At 36.8% G+C, this 15,420-nt stretch overlaps 1 protein-coding gene across 9 annotated transcripts in view; it reads left to right on the top strand.

Moving 5' to 3' along the window:
* Positions 1 to 15,420, top strand: part of LOC136864355 (F-BAR domain only protein 2) — a 573,880-nt gene that overhangs the window by 274,386 nt on the left and 284,074 nt on the right. For 3 of the 9 annotated variants that reach the window (XM_067141241.2, XM_067141242.2, XM_067141240.2), the window contains exon 8: positions 7,739 to 7,882. The exons of the other annotated variants lie outside the window; for them this stretch is intronic. In XM_067141241.2, the coding sequence (XP_066997342.1) occupies positions 7,739 to 7,882 (144 nt within the window). The remainder of the gene's footprint in view (positions 1 to 7,738; positions 7,883 to 15,420) is intronic. 9 annotated transcript variants of the gene reach the window in all.

The raw sequence follows: 15,420 nt of genomic DNA, 5'->3' as shown, positions 1-15,420 counted from the left end.
GGGGACTATGGAATTAAAGGTAGATTATTAAAATCAATCAGAGGCATTTATGTTGACAATTGGGTTTCAGTGAGAATTGATGGTAGAATGAGTTCTTGGTTCAGGGTACTTACAGGGGTTAGACAAGGCTGTAATCTTTCACCTTTGCTATTCGTAGTTTACATGGATCATCTGCTGAAAGATATAAAATGGCAGGGAGGGATTCAGTTAGGTGGAAACGTAGTAAGCAGTCTGGCCTATGCTGACGACTTGATCTTAATGGCAGATTGTGCCGAAAGCCTGCAGTCTAATATCTTGGAACTTGAAAAGAGGTGCAATGAGTATGGTATGAAAATTAGCCTCTCGAAGACTAAATTGATGTCAGTAGGTAAGAAATTCAATAGAATTGAATGTCGGATTGGTGATACAAAGCTAGAACAGGTCAATAATTTCAAGTATTTAGGTTGTGTGTTCTCCCAGGATGGTAGTATAGTAAGTGAGATTGAAACAAGGTGTCGTAAAGCTAATGCAGTGAGCTCGCAGTTGCGATCAACATTATTCTGTAAGAAGGAAGTCAGCTCCCAGACTAAACTATCTTTACATCGGTCTGTTTTCAGACCAACTTTGCTTTACGGGAGCGAAAGCTGGGTTGACTCAGGATATCTTACTCAGAAGTTAGAAGTAACAGACATGAAAGTAGCAAGAATGATTATTGGTACAAACAGGTGGGAACAGTGGCAGGAGGGTGCTTAGAATGAGGAGAAAGAGGCTAATTTAGGAATGAACTTGATAGATGAAGCTGTATGCATAAACCGGCTTCGGTGTTTGGGTCATGTGAGGCGAATGGAGGAGGATAGGTTACTTAGGAGAATAATGGACTCTGTTATGGAGGGTAAGAGAAGTAGAAGTAGACCAAGGCGACGATGGTTAGACTCAGTTTCTAACGATTTAAAGGTAAGAGGTATAGAACCAAATGAGGCCACAACACTAGTTGCAAATCGAGGATTGTGGCGACATTTAGTAAATTCACAGAGGCTTACAGACTGAATGCTGAAAGACATAACAGTCTATAATGATAATGTATGTATGTTTTAATTCCTCTTCCTATAAACAAATAATTGCTCCAAGTTGTCCTCTTAAATTCCAACTTTCTCGTAATATTACGATCCTTTCCACTTTCAGAAACTCCATTCACTCTTGTTTGTCTACTACCTCATGTGGGCGGGGGACACAGATGAAGAATACAGCCACGGTATCCCCTGCCTGTTGTAAGAGGTGACTAAAAGGGGCAACCAAAGGATGATCAAATTAGATCCATGAGACTACTTGTGATTAGTACCACCACACGGGGAACACCATGGGTTGCTTTTACTTGCGCATAGTACCACTATGTTAGGTACCAAATAGGTTTGTGATTAGTAGCAATAGAGCGCATTGCCGGCTTCTATAGTACCTGTGATTCGTACCCCTATATGAGCAACACTATGGGATATGCGACACCATGGTTCTGCCTTGCCTATGCTTAGTACCCAGTATGTGAGGAACACCATGGGATAGTGCGGGTCCCTGTGGTTAGTCCACTTATGTGAGGAACGCCATAGGTTTGTGTTGCCTGTACATAGTGCTGCAGTGTGCGAAACACCATAGTCTGTGTTACCTGTGCAAATTTCATCACCTGTGAGTAGTTTCATAATGTGTGGAATACTGCAAGTCTATGCTACTTTTGATTAGTACTGCACCTTGACAAATATCAAGGTTCTATTTTCTTAGTGATAAGTACCATTATGAGGGGCCGATGACCTGGATTTTGGACCCATTTTGACTACAAGCATCATCGATTCAGTATTGTGCTTTAGAGGCAGTCCCTTGGTCAGTAATACATTTATTTAATGCTAGTTTCTGGGAATGTGGGGTATTGCAGGTCGGATCCACTGATTGTTTTAACTTCATATCCATCCATATATCCATTCATTCTTTGTCCTCACGTTTTCAAATCTGGTCAGTGGAGGATTCTGGTTTTAAAAATTGTCATAACATTTCATCTCATTTCGTACCATTACGGGCTGATGACCTAGATGTTAGGCCCCTTTAAACAACGAGCATCATCATCATATTCATCTACTAATGCCATTGCATGCCACCTCTACCCTGATGGCTCAAAACATACCACTTAGTAGAGCAGCTAGTCTCCTTACTCCCAAGTCTTCCCAGCCCAACATTTGTGACATTTTCATAACACTAATCTTTTATTGGAAGTCACCCAAAACAAGTCGCGTTGCCTTCCTTTGGACCGTTTCCAGTTCTTGGATCAATGCCCCACACCTCTAAAATGGTGACAACAACAACTCAATTCTTAAAACTTCTTATTGCAAAAGGTGCTGCCTTGCCAACACTGCAGATGCATGCTTGGTTCACCCGGAAGTACATGGGTTTGATTGCCCATCAGGAAGTTGAAAATTTTGTAATTGAGATTTCAACATCTGGTGGGGCACATAGCCCTGAGCTGGTGGGGCACATAGCCCTGAGGTTCAATCATTTAATGATACCTACATAAAAAAATGAGTATTAATTCCTGAGGTCAAAGAGCTTGCCACCCTGTCCCAGCTTGACAAGAGGTTCTGGATAGTGGAAGCTTGTGCCTTCATGACCTGTTCGGAGATGGAAGAGAGTGGAACGGAGATTTAAAAAAAAAAAAAAAAAAAAACACAGCAACAGCCCATATATGTATTTTTTTATGTGGCCTTAGCTTTGTAACTTGTGACTGGTCTTTCAGATTAATTGAGAATGAGGAAGGAGAACTTAGAGCAATTTTTATCCTAAGGGACATATTGAAATGGTGTATGACTTATAGTGCTGGGAGTGTCCAAGGACAAGTTTGGCTCGCCAAATGCAGGTCTTTTGATTTGACTCCCGTAGGCGACCTGCACATCGTGATGAGGATGAAATGATGATGAAGACGTCACATACACCCAGCCCCCATGCCAGCGAAATGAACCAATTATGGTTAAAATTCCCAACCCTGCCGGGAATCGAACCCGGGACCCGTGTGACCAAAGGCCAGCACACTAACCATTTAGCCATGGAGCCGGACAGGGATATATTGACAGTTCTATGTTGCAGATCTTTAATAAATTATCAAATTGGAAAAGAAAAGTTAAACGTTAAGACTTCGGCAAGAACATATTTTGATCCATTTTCAAATTCTTTCAAAGAAATCTTTCTTTTTGTACTGGCAACTGATAACTTGATTGTAGCCTTTCTTTTGGAAAATTAGATGTTACTTTAGCTACTTCAGACAGTCTCTTCTTGAAATAACATCCTAGGACCTTCTATTAGGTATTTAGAAGTATGTTTATCATGTTTCCTGTGGTACTAAACTAATCTGAAGAATAGTACCTTCTTTTCAGATGTATATTCATGTGTATTTTGTCCAAAGCTTTTGGGATATTATTTTTACTCCTAATACATAAAATTCAATGTTTAATTTTTAAATAATTTAACATGTTAATATTCTTATTGAAAAAAAAGAAGAAAACAAATGAAACATCGTGAATCATAAATTAAAAACTTATGCTAAAGAGTAATGAAATTTATGCATTTCTGAAATAACGGTAGAAACTTTTTTAATCCTCAGAATGTTTCTTCTCTTTATCTGGAAAATCTGGAAAGTGAAGCTTATTGATGATTGTACGTCCTCTTTACTAACTTAGCTGGATCTTCAAAATATAGTTCTGAGAAACCATGGACAGACTCCAAGGAAATGTTTTGGTCACATCTTTTTGTATAATTCGCAGGCAGTTCGCTTGCTACAGACTGCTGTGCACCTAGAATGATCCAAGCCAATTGAAAATTCAACTGCTGTTTCTTCCACTCGATCATCATGATGTGCAATGCACGTGTGGGTTTCATCTGTAATGCATTTTTTGTGGAATTTATACTGTACAATTTTAATATAAAATTAGTGAAGTACCAGAGAGTGCATGTAAATTTGCTGATCGTAGCTGCTTCTGTTTGTTGATCATGTTAGTGAAGCTTGTGTGTTGCTGTTATCAAATTATGGCTTTTGGCATGCTTGGTGTTTAATAGAATAAAGGGGCCTGAAGTTGGTAACACTGCATTTAATTGAACACACAATTGATCATAAAAATATTTCCCCCACCCCCCTCCTATTATCTGACTTTGTATTTTAATGAAAAGCTTATGATATCTAACATCTGTACAAGGTGAGTTGCATCTAATTGAATTTGTATATTACTCCGTATTTAATTCTGCTTCATGTGGGGGTTGAAATAAACTTGAATTTAAATTAATTCATCATTGTATTGTGATAGGATACATGCTTAAACCTAATCCAGACTAGTAATTCATACATTTCTAGTGGTATACTACTGAGAATAATGCATATATCTTTGTATCCATTTCGTATTGCATTCTTCAATTCCCCTCTACTTTTCCTTACGGAATATATACATGAAGCTTGCACGTATTTTTTTGGTGTAACATTATTATAAGGTGTGATTTTGCTAAGATTTTGTGAGTGTAATTTTTGCTCATTGTTTGACTAACATTTAAGTATGTGATTGCTTTTAACACTGGCAGTTTATCTTCAGGGTTGAGTAGGAAAGTATCTGCAATGTACATACCTTTGGAATCAGTGTTGTTGTAAATATATTTTGAAGCTGTTATTCTGTTCGGATTCCTCTGAGTTCATCTGATTTCTAAATAGAGAAAAAGAGAAGGCTGTATTACTAGTTAACCCTTAACCGCCCACATTATTTTAATTTCTGGTTATTTTAATTTCTGTGGTGAATATGTTTCATAAGCATCTAAAGTAATGTTGGAAAGCAAGATTTTATTTCTCTGCCTCATACTGGGTCGTAAACTCAACGTGTCCATATGGACATGCTGGGCAGTTATGGAGACAAGCATTTTCAACAGACATCAAGAGTTTTCACACACATTACAAAATTACAACAATGAGCTTCACAAATCTTATTCACTGGTGCAGACTGTACAGTTTAAAACACTCAACACACAGTCCTACATCACATTTTTCACATTTAGTGCATACTACTGATGTTTTATTCTTACAATACACTCTTGCACATCTCCTCTTCTTGTCCATTTTCTGTACATAGTACTTGTAGTCATTGTATCTACATCACTTGGGACATGCGACTTCGATGTTAGTACACTAGTGGAGGGTCTTCCTGTTCCTTTAGTGGGATTCGTTTATTTTGTCAGGTACACTTGCACAATTTCTCGTCGGAAATGTAATTGTGGAAGCTTTGCACCTGTTCCTTTCTTCAATTGTCATGCATTGCGGAGAAAGATATCAGTAAGCCATGAGAGCAAAGCCCAGTACCACTTCTTGTTTCAAATATTGATCCTGTACATAGCAAGATTTTTCTTTCATTCTGTCTACACCTCCCGAACCCCCGTTAAATTCGCCAGTGTTGTGAGGACGATGAATTTGAATGGATCTTTTCTCCTTTGTTGAATACCTTTTACCGTAGACACAGAATGTATACCAACATAGGCTGATGCTGTGGTAACAATCAAGTTATCTTTCCAATTTGTCACACTAATGCCATCATGTTTACACAGTGAATGTTCAAAATACCCCCTTTGACTCATCTGTCCCTGTCCTATCCCTACTTTAGTTCAGATTGTTCAGTTTTCTATGCTCAGACTCAATTTCTTTGTTTACTAGACTGACCACTGCATCAGCTAGAATCTTGCGTGTGTTTAGGTTTAGATGCCTCCGACATCTTCATCACCTGAATCTTCATCTGTCAAAATAGCTGGATTCAGTGGTGCTATATAAACTGCATCTGCGGCAGGAACACTACTACTGTCTTGCAAGAGTACATCCAGGGCATCCTTAACACTCGGATCAGAGGGTACTGCTCTTGAAAAGGCCCTAAAATAAGAGAATCATTACGTGTGAAGAATGCAATCAAAAAGCACAAAAAATTAACCTTACTCCATAACTGCCCAGCGTGTCCATATGGACATGTAGCAAAACATGAGGTCCTAAATACATATCTGACTGGCTAAATATTACTCTGTGATGCTCTGTCCATTAGTTATACTGTCCTTTGGCTTACAAAGCCGAAATTCTTCCAAAAGAGGTAATATGACCGTACAATAATATACTTACTCAACATTGATGTCCATCATTCTTGTGATGAAAACAACTATCAAGAATTGTACTGTTACAACAATGCACCAAGCAAGAAAATAGCACGTCTATAGGAAACTGATGCACAGATCACAGTTTCCTTAAATCTACATAGGCATGCCAACGTAAAATATGTCAAGAAATTGAAATTGAGCAATTGAAATAAACCTTACATACATGTGTATATAGACACACTGGGCTGTTAAGGGTTTTATTCAGTCCTTTGTTGGATCACTTTGTGGTGTCAGTTATGACTTGTACACAGATCATTTGGTTAGAGTCCCAGAATATCTTGCATTTGCTTGAGTAGTAGTGTTGTAATAGTTAACATGTTCACCTTCTACATGAAAGTTATTACTCCTCTTCCACACCACTTCAGCTAAAGTTTTTTTAAATATGTATTTTTTTAATGATATTTGTTCGTGGCATCGACCTCTACAGATCTTTTGCCACTTCATCTAAAGTTAGTCTACAGAAAAGCTTCATAAACCTGTTTTAGTCCATGGAACATTCGGCATTATTCAAACTCCCAGCCAAGTATGGGAAAATGGAAATGTTACATGTTTAACAGGACACTTATTGTCTTAAATCTAATTCAGCACAAGATTTTCTTTTAAATCTTGTTCTTTTGTTTGGGTACTGCATAAAACAATAGGTGTTCTGCTGTGGTGTTCAAGAAATAGGAAGCTTTTATTATGAACTTTTCATTACCTTCTTTACTTAATATACTCGGCCTAAACTTATGAACAGTAATATTCTAGTCATTCCTACTCTTTCATTTAAATGGAAAAGCTACAAGCTGTAATTTATTCCTGAAGATTGAATCAATAAACTGTAATTTTGTACAGTTAACTTCAGACTTCATCGTAGGTATTTATGTAATGTAATGCTGAATTTTTGATAACCCATTGCAGATACTATCCATCTCATTGCAGCAGTTTGTTGTGTGTATTACTTGCATTTTGTGTTTTGAAGCATTTTTCTCATCCCATCCCATGGAATTCCTTAACATCGTAGTATGATTATATTTAAAGTCTTTTAAATTTGTACTGGGGCCATGATTGTCTCAAAGGTGCAGGTTGTTCCAAATGTATAGTAAATTTTTTTGTTTTTTAATTTATTCTCAGAAACATTCAGTGTTTATAGAGTTCTTAATGTTGTCAGTACGATGGAAATATAAGTAAGGAATTCCTTGGGTACATTGATTGTATTAAAGGGCTTACATGTTAACTAAGTAAATGTAATTTGCACTCCCTAAATATTCCAAAACATTGGTCTGAGACAATATCAGTATCACCTGTTGCTAGAAGTAATCCTGTCTGTTATTGTTCCTGCAGTTTAGAAATATTAGAACTTTGGTGAAGCCAGTTTTGTTGTTGAGCACATGCTAAATTTTGTCTAGCCTTTTCCCTCTCATAGTTTAAGCAGTGCTGACAGATGAATTGCCTAATTCCTTTAATTTTCAATTTGTGAATCAGAGTAGTTGTTGATATATATTTACGGCACTGAGGTTATGTTTGATTCCTAAAGAAGTAGAAGTAAGTGAATTGTGGATTGCACCTTGTGTGTTTACAGGAAGCAAAGAATGCAGTGGGAACCCTGAGGGTGGGAGTCTTCCCACCTCAGCCCCCACGAGCCCGATGAGTGGGATAGGGCCTGGGGTGCCCCCCAATGGGAACGCAACCTCGCTAGCACGGAACCCCTTGCGAGGATCAAAGTGTAATTTCTTTCTTTCATTAAAATCCCCAGCATTAGTTGTACAGTTAGGGTTCCGACTCCATTCTTAAATGTAATTGCTTGGGTCTTTTCTGCTTGTAGTTGATGCCAATTTTCTTTTTCTCACTATGTTCTGTCCTCCATGTCTTGCATTTTCTTAACCTTTTTGCTTTTGCATTCCTGCCTCTTTTAATTTCCTTGGAAATTCCAAATTAGCAAATGATTGACAGTCTGTGTTGCACTTGTCTTCTCGGGTTGTAGGACTTGGGGTATGATTCCCTCTTTTGTTTCACCTTTTCTCTCAGAGTACAAAATTAGTTTCATATCAACAATTTCTGGTTTCTTCAGTCTAGACCTGACACTTGCATTCTTTTCGAATACTTTCAGAATATTATGAACACTATCTTGTTTACTTCTGTGATGTTTCTTTTTGCTTGTACTGTGATTGCTTTATTATAATTTTATTCTTTCCATTAGAAGATGATGAAAAATTGTTAATTATATTTAGCTCCTCCTAACTTTTTCAAAACTTTTACTCATGTGCTTGTATTTCATTAAGCATGTTACACAGAAGTTACTTGCATAATTTAATTCCTTCACTAAGATATTGGTGTTTATTTGCTGTTTACATGTAATTATTTTTTAAAAACATCAATATAGTGTTTATCACTACCTTCATTTGCATGTTAGTAAGTTGTAGGATATCTGCTGTTTATTCAGGTTAAGTGACAATGAATTTACATCTGTGACATAATACTTTTTTTTTTTACTTTTACTTAGCATTTCAAAAAAACATTTAACTGATCTCTTTCTGGAACATTATAATTCTATTGGTGAAATTTTGCATCAGGGAAATATTGGTACAGAAAATGACACCATCAAACACTTTTATTCATATTTATGTTTTGTATATTGAGATATTCAGTTTTCTAAATTTATTTTTAGTTGTTGTTGGTTTTACTGTTCATGGTAAGCAATTCTAAACTCCAATATCTGGGGTTGGGAATTACAATAAAATTATATAGCGGTAGGAGCAGTTTTGGGATTGTTATTGGACATGAATTTCCTCTAGAAATACCACTCTATTCATATTGTGCAGTATTCCCTTGCCTTTTGCACTATCCACACTCCTTCTTTCCTTCTGGCGGGATGTATTGCAATCCCTTTGCCTTCATTTGTTTTGATAACAATTTTTGTATATTCTGGCATATTAAATTTGGTTTTATCACCAAGTTTACTTTGTATTATTGCTGTAGAAGTAAAATATTGATATGCAGTGCACTCTCTGAATTAGTTTTTCATTTTTCAAACATTTGTTTTGGGGCTCAATATGAGTTTTATTGATTTATTTTATTATTACATTGCATATAGCCACTTTCATCTGAGGCCTTAATTCTTAATTACATTCCTGATTTTTTTCTCCCTTTTTTAAAATTTCAGCTTAATTGCATGGATATTTATCTGATTGAAATTCTCACCTATTTTGTACAATTTGGGTTGTTAATTGACTGTATTCTTTCATAGGACTTCCAGCAGATATGAGTAATTATTATCTTTGACCTACCAGTTGTCAATATTTGAGAGATAACATATTTGTTTTGGTACAGAATTGTCTAAATGATGCCACAATGTAATTCGTTAATGACTGTACAACAGTGATGAAATTTTACTGTTCCTTAGAAATTAGTTTAGAATATTAGTATGATCTAGTCTGTATTTTTAAGCAAAAGAATGCACTCATTTCAGAAGTTATGATTTGTTGGGTATGTATGACCTGGTCTGCTCTGAAAGACTTAATGAATTTCTTATGATAACTGGTGAGTAAACTGTATTCCATACTGCTCTAATTTGATATTCTTATTCATTCCTTGTTTTATCATTTCATCATCTGAATGTAAGAAGCTAATTTCCCTTTGCTTGGTATTTTTTTTTAAAAAGTATTTCATTGTGTGATATAATTATTCAGGTGTAATTCTTCCTTAAACAAAACCATAATTCCTTCTAATCTGATGTATGTTTCTATGTCAGTTGCTTTATGTTTTATATATAGTGTTTAAGTAGTATTTTGTTCTGTGTGATATAAATTGCTTGCTGATAAATTTATCCATGAGAAATCCGCTAAATTATGTACCCTGAAAGGTAAGATAATATCCGCATTATTGTACAGCTGCTAAAAGAAGGAAGGAGAATATAGTATTGTGTAAGTTTCTCTCAGGTACTCTTTTCTTGGAAACAATTGAATCTGTAGATATATTGAATCTATAGATATAATGTTCGTTGTGGGTATCCACAGTGGTTCCATCTACATGGTAGGTGAATTATATTTTGATTATAATTAATTCTGAAAAAAATATTAATTGGAAGAAACATATAATACCATGCACTCTTTTTTTTATTTTTCTTATTTTATACATCAAAGTATTTCTAATCAGTGGACTGCATCTGCAATAACTTGCAGAAATGAGTGGTTTCAGGTTGAGTTAGTATTGTCTCAGTTGTATTATATGTCCTGTACATACGAACTACAATCGTGGTATAGTTATGACTTAGAAATGTATCATTTTATTGAGTGTAGTACCAATATTACAGCACTATGGAGAGCTTTGTTGAGGCCAACAGTCAGGCTATGCATGATTTCATGTGGCAATGCTACTTCTCTTTATGCAATCTTCTTCTGTTCTAATCTTTTTATTTCTTCATAACAATTGCTGCCTACACCTATTCTCCATCTTCTGCTGCTTCACCACTCCCTTCCTGTTGGAATCAGTCTTTTTTGGTATGACGTTTACAATAGAATTTAACCTTTTCAAGTTAATTTTTTATCTCCATTCAGGGCACATATCTGGAGGCTCTCTCCTACAGTTGAAGGTCTACTCTTAGAATTCCAGAGCTTACAGCCTTCCAAAATGTTACTTTAGCACTTTGTGCTTCATTTATGGTGATACCAACTCCTCCTTTGGCTCTCTGATCTGCTCTTTACAGAATAGTTCAGAGTATATTCTTTCTCTGGCTGAAAATCCCAATTCTCCTTTTTTTGGGTATCACTAAATTCCTAATTCTTGCAAATTATACTTTTCCATTTCTGGAGTTGGGAAGTAATTGTGTAAAATTAATCAAAGTTTCTTATAACAAATACTTTCTCAGTAATTCTTACTTGTAATAGTTAATTTTTAGTTGTATTTTGCTTCTTGAAATAAAATTTTGATACTTACATTCTAGCAATCATTATACGTCTCATGAATGCAGAAACTGAGAAAAAAGTGATTACAAAGATAACTTTTTCAGTTCGACTACAGTAGAACCAGAAGCTTCACCAGTGCTGGATGAGGTACTTTATTACCTCACCAGTACTTCTAAATACATCAGACTTACTGTACAATACCCATCACTGCTGGGGATCTTCTTAAAATTAAACAGGGGTGTTTCGAGAGCCCCTGTAAATGCAGTAAAAGGGCAGATTCCACGTGTTGCGTGCTTTTGTACATTTCTTTTATACAAGGGCTATATTTTTTTTTTTCAACCTCCGATGCGTCCCGAAATTAACACCACAGTGAGAATCCGACAAAACATTGTGCAGATGTGTTGCGCAGTGTCTCTAGTATGCCTGTCAACTGCGTCACGTCGCACTTGTCGGTTCTGAGCACACAGTGAGCATGTAAATATGCCTAGGACAATAGTCTTCCGCCAAATGTGAAGTGCGTTCTGTCATTCAATTTCTTCATGCTGAGGGGTGCAATGCAATTTTCTCAAATTGCCTGATCCACTCGCTGAATAAGATCATCATCTGACACTCGGTTCCTTCCCTCACCGCCTGCATCACAAATGTCTATACATCCTGCTTCGAAGTTCCTGCACCATTGCCGCAGTTTGCTGTCACTCATGGAAGTTTTACCGTACACATTACTCATTTGTCGATGAATTTCGGCAGCATTGCACCCGAGGTACGCTTTGCAACCCTTGGTATGAAGAAATAATGTCAGCACGCACTTCACACACTTCGCGGGAGACTCTATTGTCCTAGGCACGTTTGAGTGCTTGCTACGCACATAGAACTGACAAGTGTGTGGTGATGTGGTCAACAGGCATACTAGAGACACTGCGCAACACATCTGCAAAACGCTTCATTGGATTCTCACTGTGGTTTTAATTTCGTGACCGATCGGAGGTTGAAAAAAATATAGCCCTCATATATTGTGAAACTTATCATCTAAACAAATTGATTTATGCACAATAATGTCTAAGTAATACTAAACAACCTTCACAGATTTCTTTGTTGTAACCTTTATGTATGCTATTTTATAAAATTTCAAATGTAGCAGCCAGTGTTTACTTTTAACTTCACATACCATTGTTGTTGTTGTTGTTGTTGTTGTTGTTATTATTATTATTATTATTATTATTATTATTATTATTATTATTATTATTATTATTATTATTATTCAGATTTCTGCAAATTGCAATCAATTTTATTTGCAAATTTAACATACTGTTTACAAGAAGGACAAAGGTATTTTTGTGTGAAAAACAATTATGTTGAATAATGTCTGTGTAATATAGTTAAAGACTAGTGTCGTGGAATTACACACTGAATCAGTGCTATGACGCATGGCATGCCGGTTAAATAAATCTTTAAACTCTGCATCAGATACAATCACTGAATGATAAAATATATATTTAATATAGTAGTACTGGGCGAGTTGGCCGTGTGGTTAGGGGCGCGCAGCTGTGAGCTTGCATTCGGGAGATAGTGAGTTTGAGCCCCACTGTCGGCAGCCCTGAAGATCGTTTTCTGTGGTTTCCCATTTTCACATCAGGCAAATGTTGGGGCTGTACCTTAATTAAGGCCACGGCTGATTCCTTCCCACTCCTAGGCCTTTCGTATCCCATCGTCACCATAAGATCTGTGTCGGTGCGACGTAAAGCAACTTGTAATAATAAATATAGTAGCAAGCAATAATAAAGAAAGGGCATGATGGCATAGTGATCAAGATGCTTGCAACCACCAAGGCGGACTGGGTTTGAATTCCGATTAATGCATTTGTGATTTTTGAGGTGAAAGTCTCATCTGGTGGTTCGGATTCCACCTGAAAAGGAGGTCCCTTGGCTTATGGTCGCAAGATTATTGGTCTCGTAAAACTACAAGCTTCCTTCCTCCCTGCCAATAATAATAATAATAATAATAATAATAATAATGTGTATAATTATAGATACTGGTACAAACACATTGTACACTTAATAAAGGAAAAAGGAAATATGTTTTTATAAATTACACCTTTTCTGTGACCAGACATTAAAAAAAATAGCAAGTTACATTAATTCCAGAAATTTTAAAAAAAACCTACGTTTGTGTACATGAAGCTTAGCTTAAACTGACTCACCGCCCCATCCAGTAAGGTAGACACTGCCGTGATTTCTGGTCTTTTTTCGTTGATGTCTGTCAATACTGTTTTTAAAAAGGAGTACGTGGCATATTTGTCATGCTTCATATGGTGTCAGATATAATTGGATATGACGCACAATTTCCTCCCACAAACCACGCAACAGCAGTAAATGTTACAATTTGATGATGATGTCATTAACAACTCTGAATTTCATCTTTTGGAAGAGTAGTGAAACTCTCTACAAAACCCACTTGCAAAACCATTAAAGTTTATCATTTGTATTTTCTGTACCTTGAACCTTTTGCTTTGCATTCTCTTCATACATGTGTTTCATAAAGAAGGGACACTGTTTTACTAGTTTAGCAAAACACTCTTGAACTGTGCCAGATTCTTGAGTTCAAGATACATGGTTTTCAGCATCACTTTCTACTGGTACCACTCTACTCCATATCAAGTGTTCTCCTTGGTCAGTGAATATTTTAAAATATTTTTAGAGCAAGTGTTACATTCACCATTCCCGCTTCACCGATGTCTGTGCTCCACCAGGAGCGTATGATGTTCGTTAGTCATCACATGCCAAAGAAAAAGGAAATTTGCTCAATTTTCTAGGAATGTTACTTCCTTTATTTAAAGCGTCAGTCAACAGATGGATATTTTCATGTTGCTTGCAGGGCACAAATTTCTTGGAGTTTGGTGATGCTGATAAATGTACTTTGGTTGAAGTTCACAATAAGAAGGCTGACTGATTGTGTGATGTGTGTATTCTTGTTTCAAAAGTTCATATGCCTCTTGCATTGTGACACACATTAATTGTTTCTGCTGTTTTCATATTTGTCTAGAACTGTCCTTTACAGAGATAAAATGTCTTGCTCAAGCGGATGGCCAGCTGATATCACCCCGGTTGAGAAATTCAAGAATTTCGTGATTAGGATGTGAAGACTTCCTGTGCTTGCCGGAGGTAGATGAACTTGCACCAGATTTTGCACTCAACACAGAAACAACCTCCCGTGTCTTTTGCGGACTTACTGGTAAACGCTTTACAGCTTTCCCCAATGCATTTATAATCAGATGTTGCATACCCAGCTCTGCAGTCGATGTAGATGGTGCAGATGCATGGGCGTAACTAATGGGCCCACAGGACCTGCTGTGTGGGGGATCCCCCCTCAAAGCCATTCTGGATGCGTAATTTCATTTATATTTGAAATGAAACCAGTGAGCGTGTTCTGTGCCAAATTACATTATGCAATGTAAAGAAAGTATTGTTTTGTTTTCATGTAACATTTAAATGGCATGTACTTACAGGTGTGATTCACATTGCAACGATGTAACTCTCAATTAGAACGTTGCAGATACTGATATGATACAGGGTTGATGCAGTTTGGTGAATCCCCGATCTGTGTATTTAGTGACAGCCAGGCTGGTCTGGGATGAGATGGAACATGCATGCACAAGCACAAATATATCAACCCAATGAACCTGGTTGTCAGTAAGAGTTACAAGGTCTCCTGCGGTAATTCACCTATTCATTGTAGGTTGTTGGCTCTTATTACATCATCTCTCCCCTCCTGTTGAACTCGAAACTCACTCTTGATTGCATTACATCAGTGTTGCCAGCTCTAGCAAAAAGTTGCTAGTCTTCTTGAAGTCTTCTTGTCTTCGCAGTTCAATCAGAGCACGATACAGTTTCTGTCGATACTATCAAATGCTGCTTTGTAATCAGTGAACAAAGCAACAAGTTTTCTTGAAGTTATTTAGCATCAGAATTTTAAAGATAGAGACTAGTGGCTTTTCTGGCAATTTTAGGAGCCATTAAGAGACAATTCTGGTTAATTTTTTTTAATGACTTGATTAATATGGAGAGTCAAGTAGGCTAGTCAGCACTAGCTTTGCGCTTCGCATAATCTTGTGGGCATGTGATGCAATATATATATATATATATATATATATATATATGAACTTGCTAATAATGGCATCTGAATGCACAACTCATTCATACGTGTGGAGCGTGACCTCATATTATTTTCAGAAGGCTTATCAGAGACCATTTCCTTTAAGGGAATGGAGATAGGTAATTTTAATTTCCCTGTGATGAGATTGATGAGTTGATGACAACATTTGGATGTTCTGACCAGATCAGATTCAGTTCCTGCGAAGCTGAGT

This window comes from Anabrus simplex, chromosome 2 (genome assembly GCF_040414725.1).
Source record: "Anabrus simplex isolate iqAnaSimp1 chromosome 2, ASM4041472v1, whole genome shotgun sequence".
NCBI lineage: Eukaryota > Metazoa > Arthropoda > Insecta > Orthoptera > Tettigoniidae > Anabrus > Anabrus simplex.
This window is presented reverse-complemented; position numbering and strand designations above follow the sequence as displayed.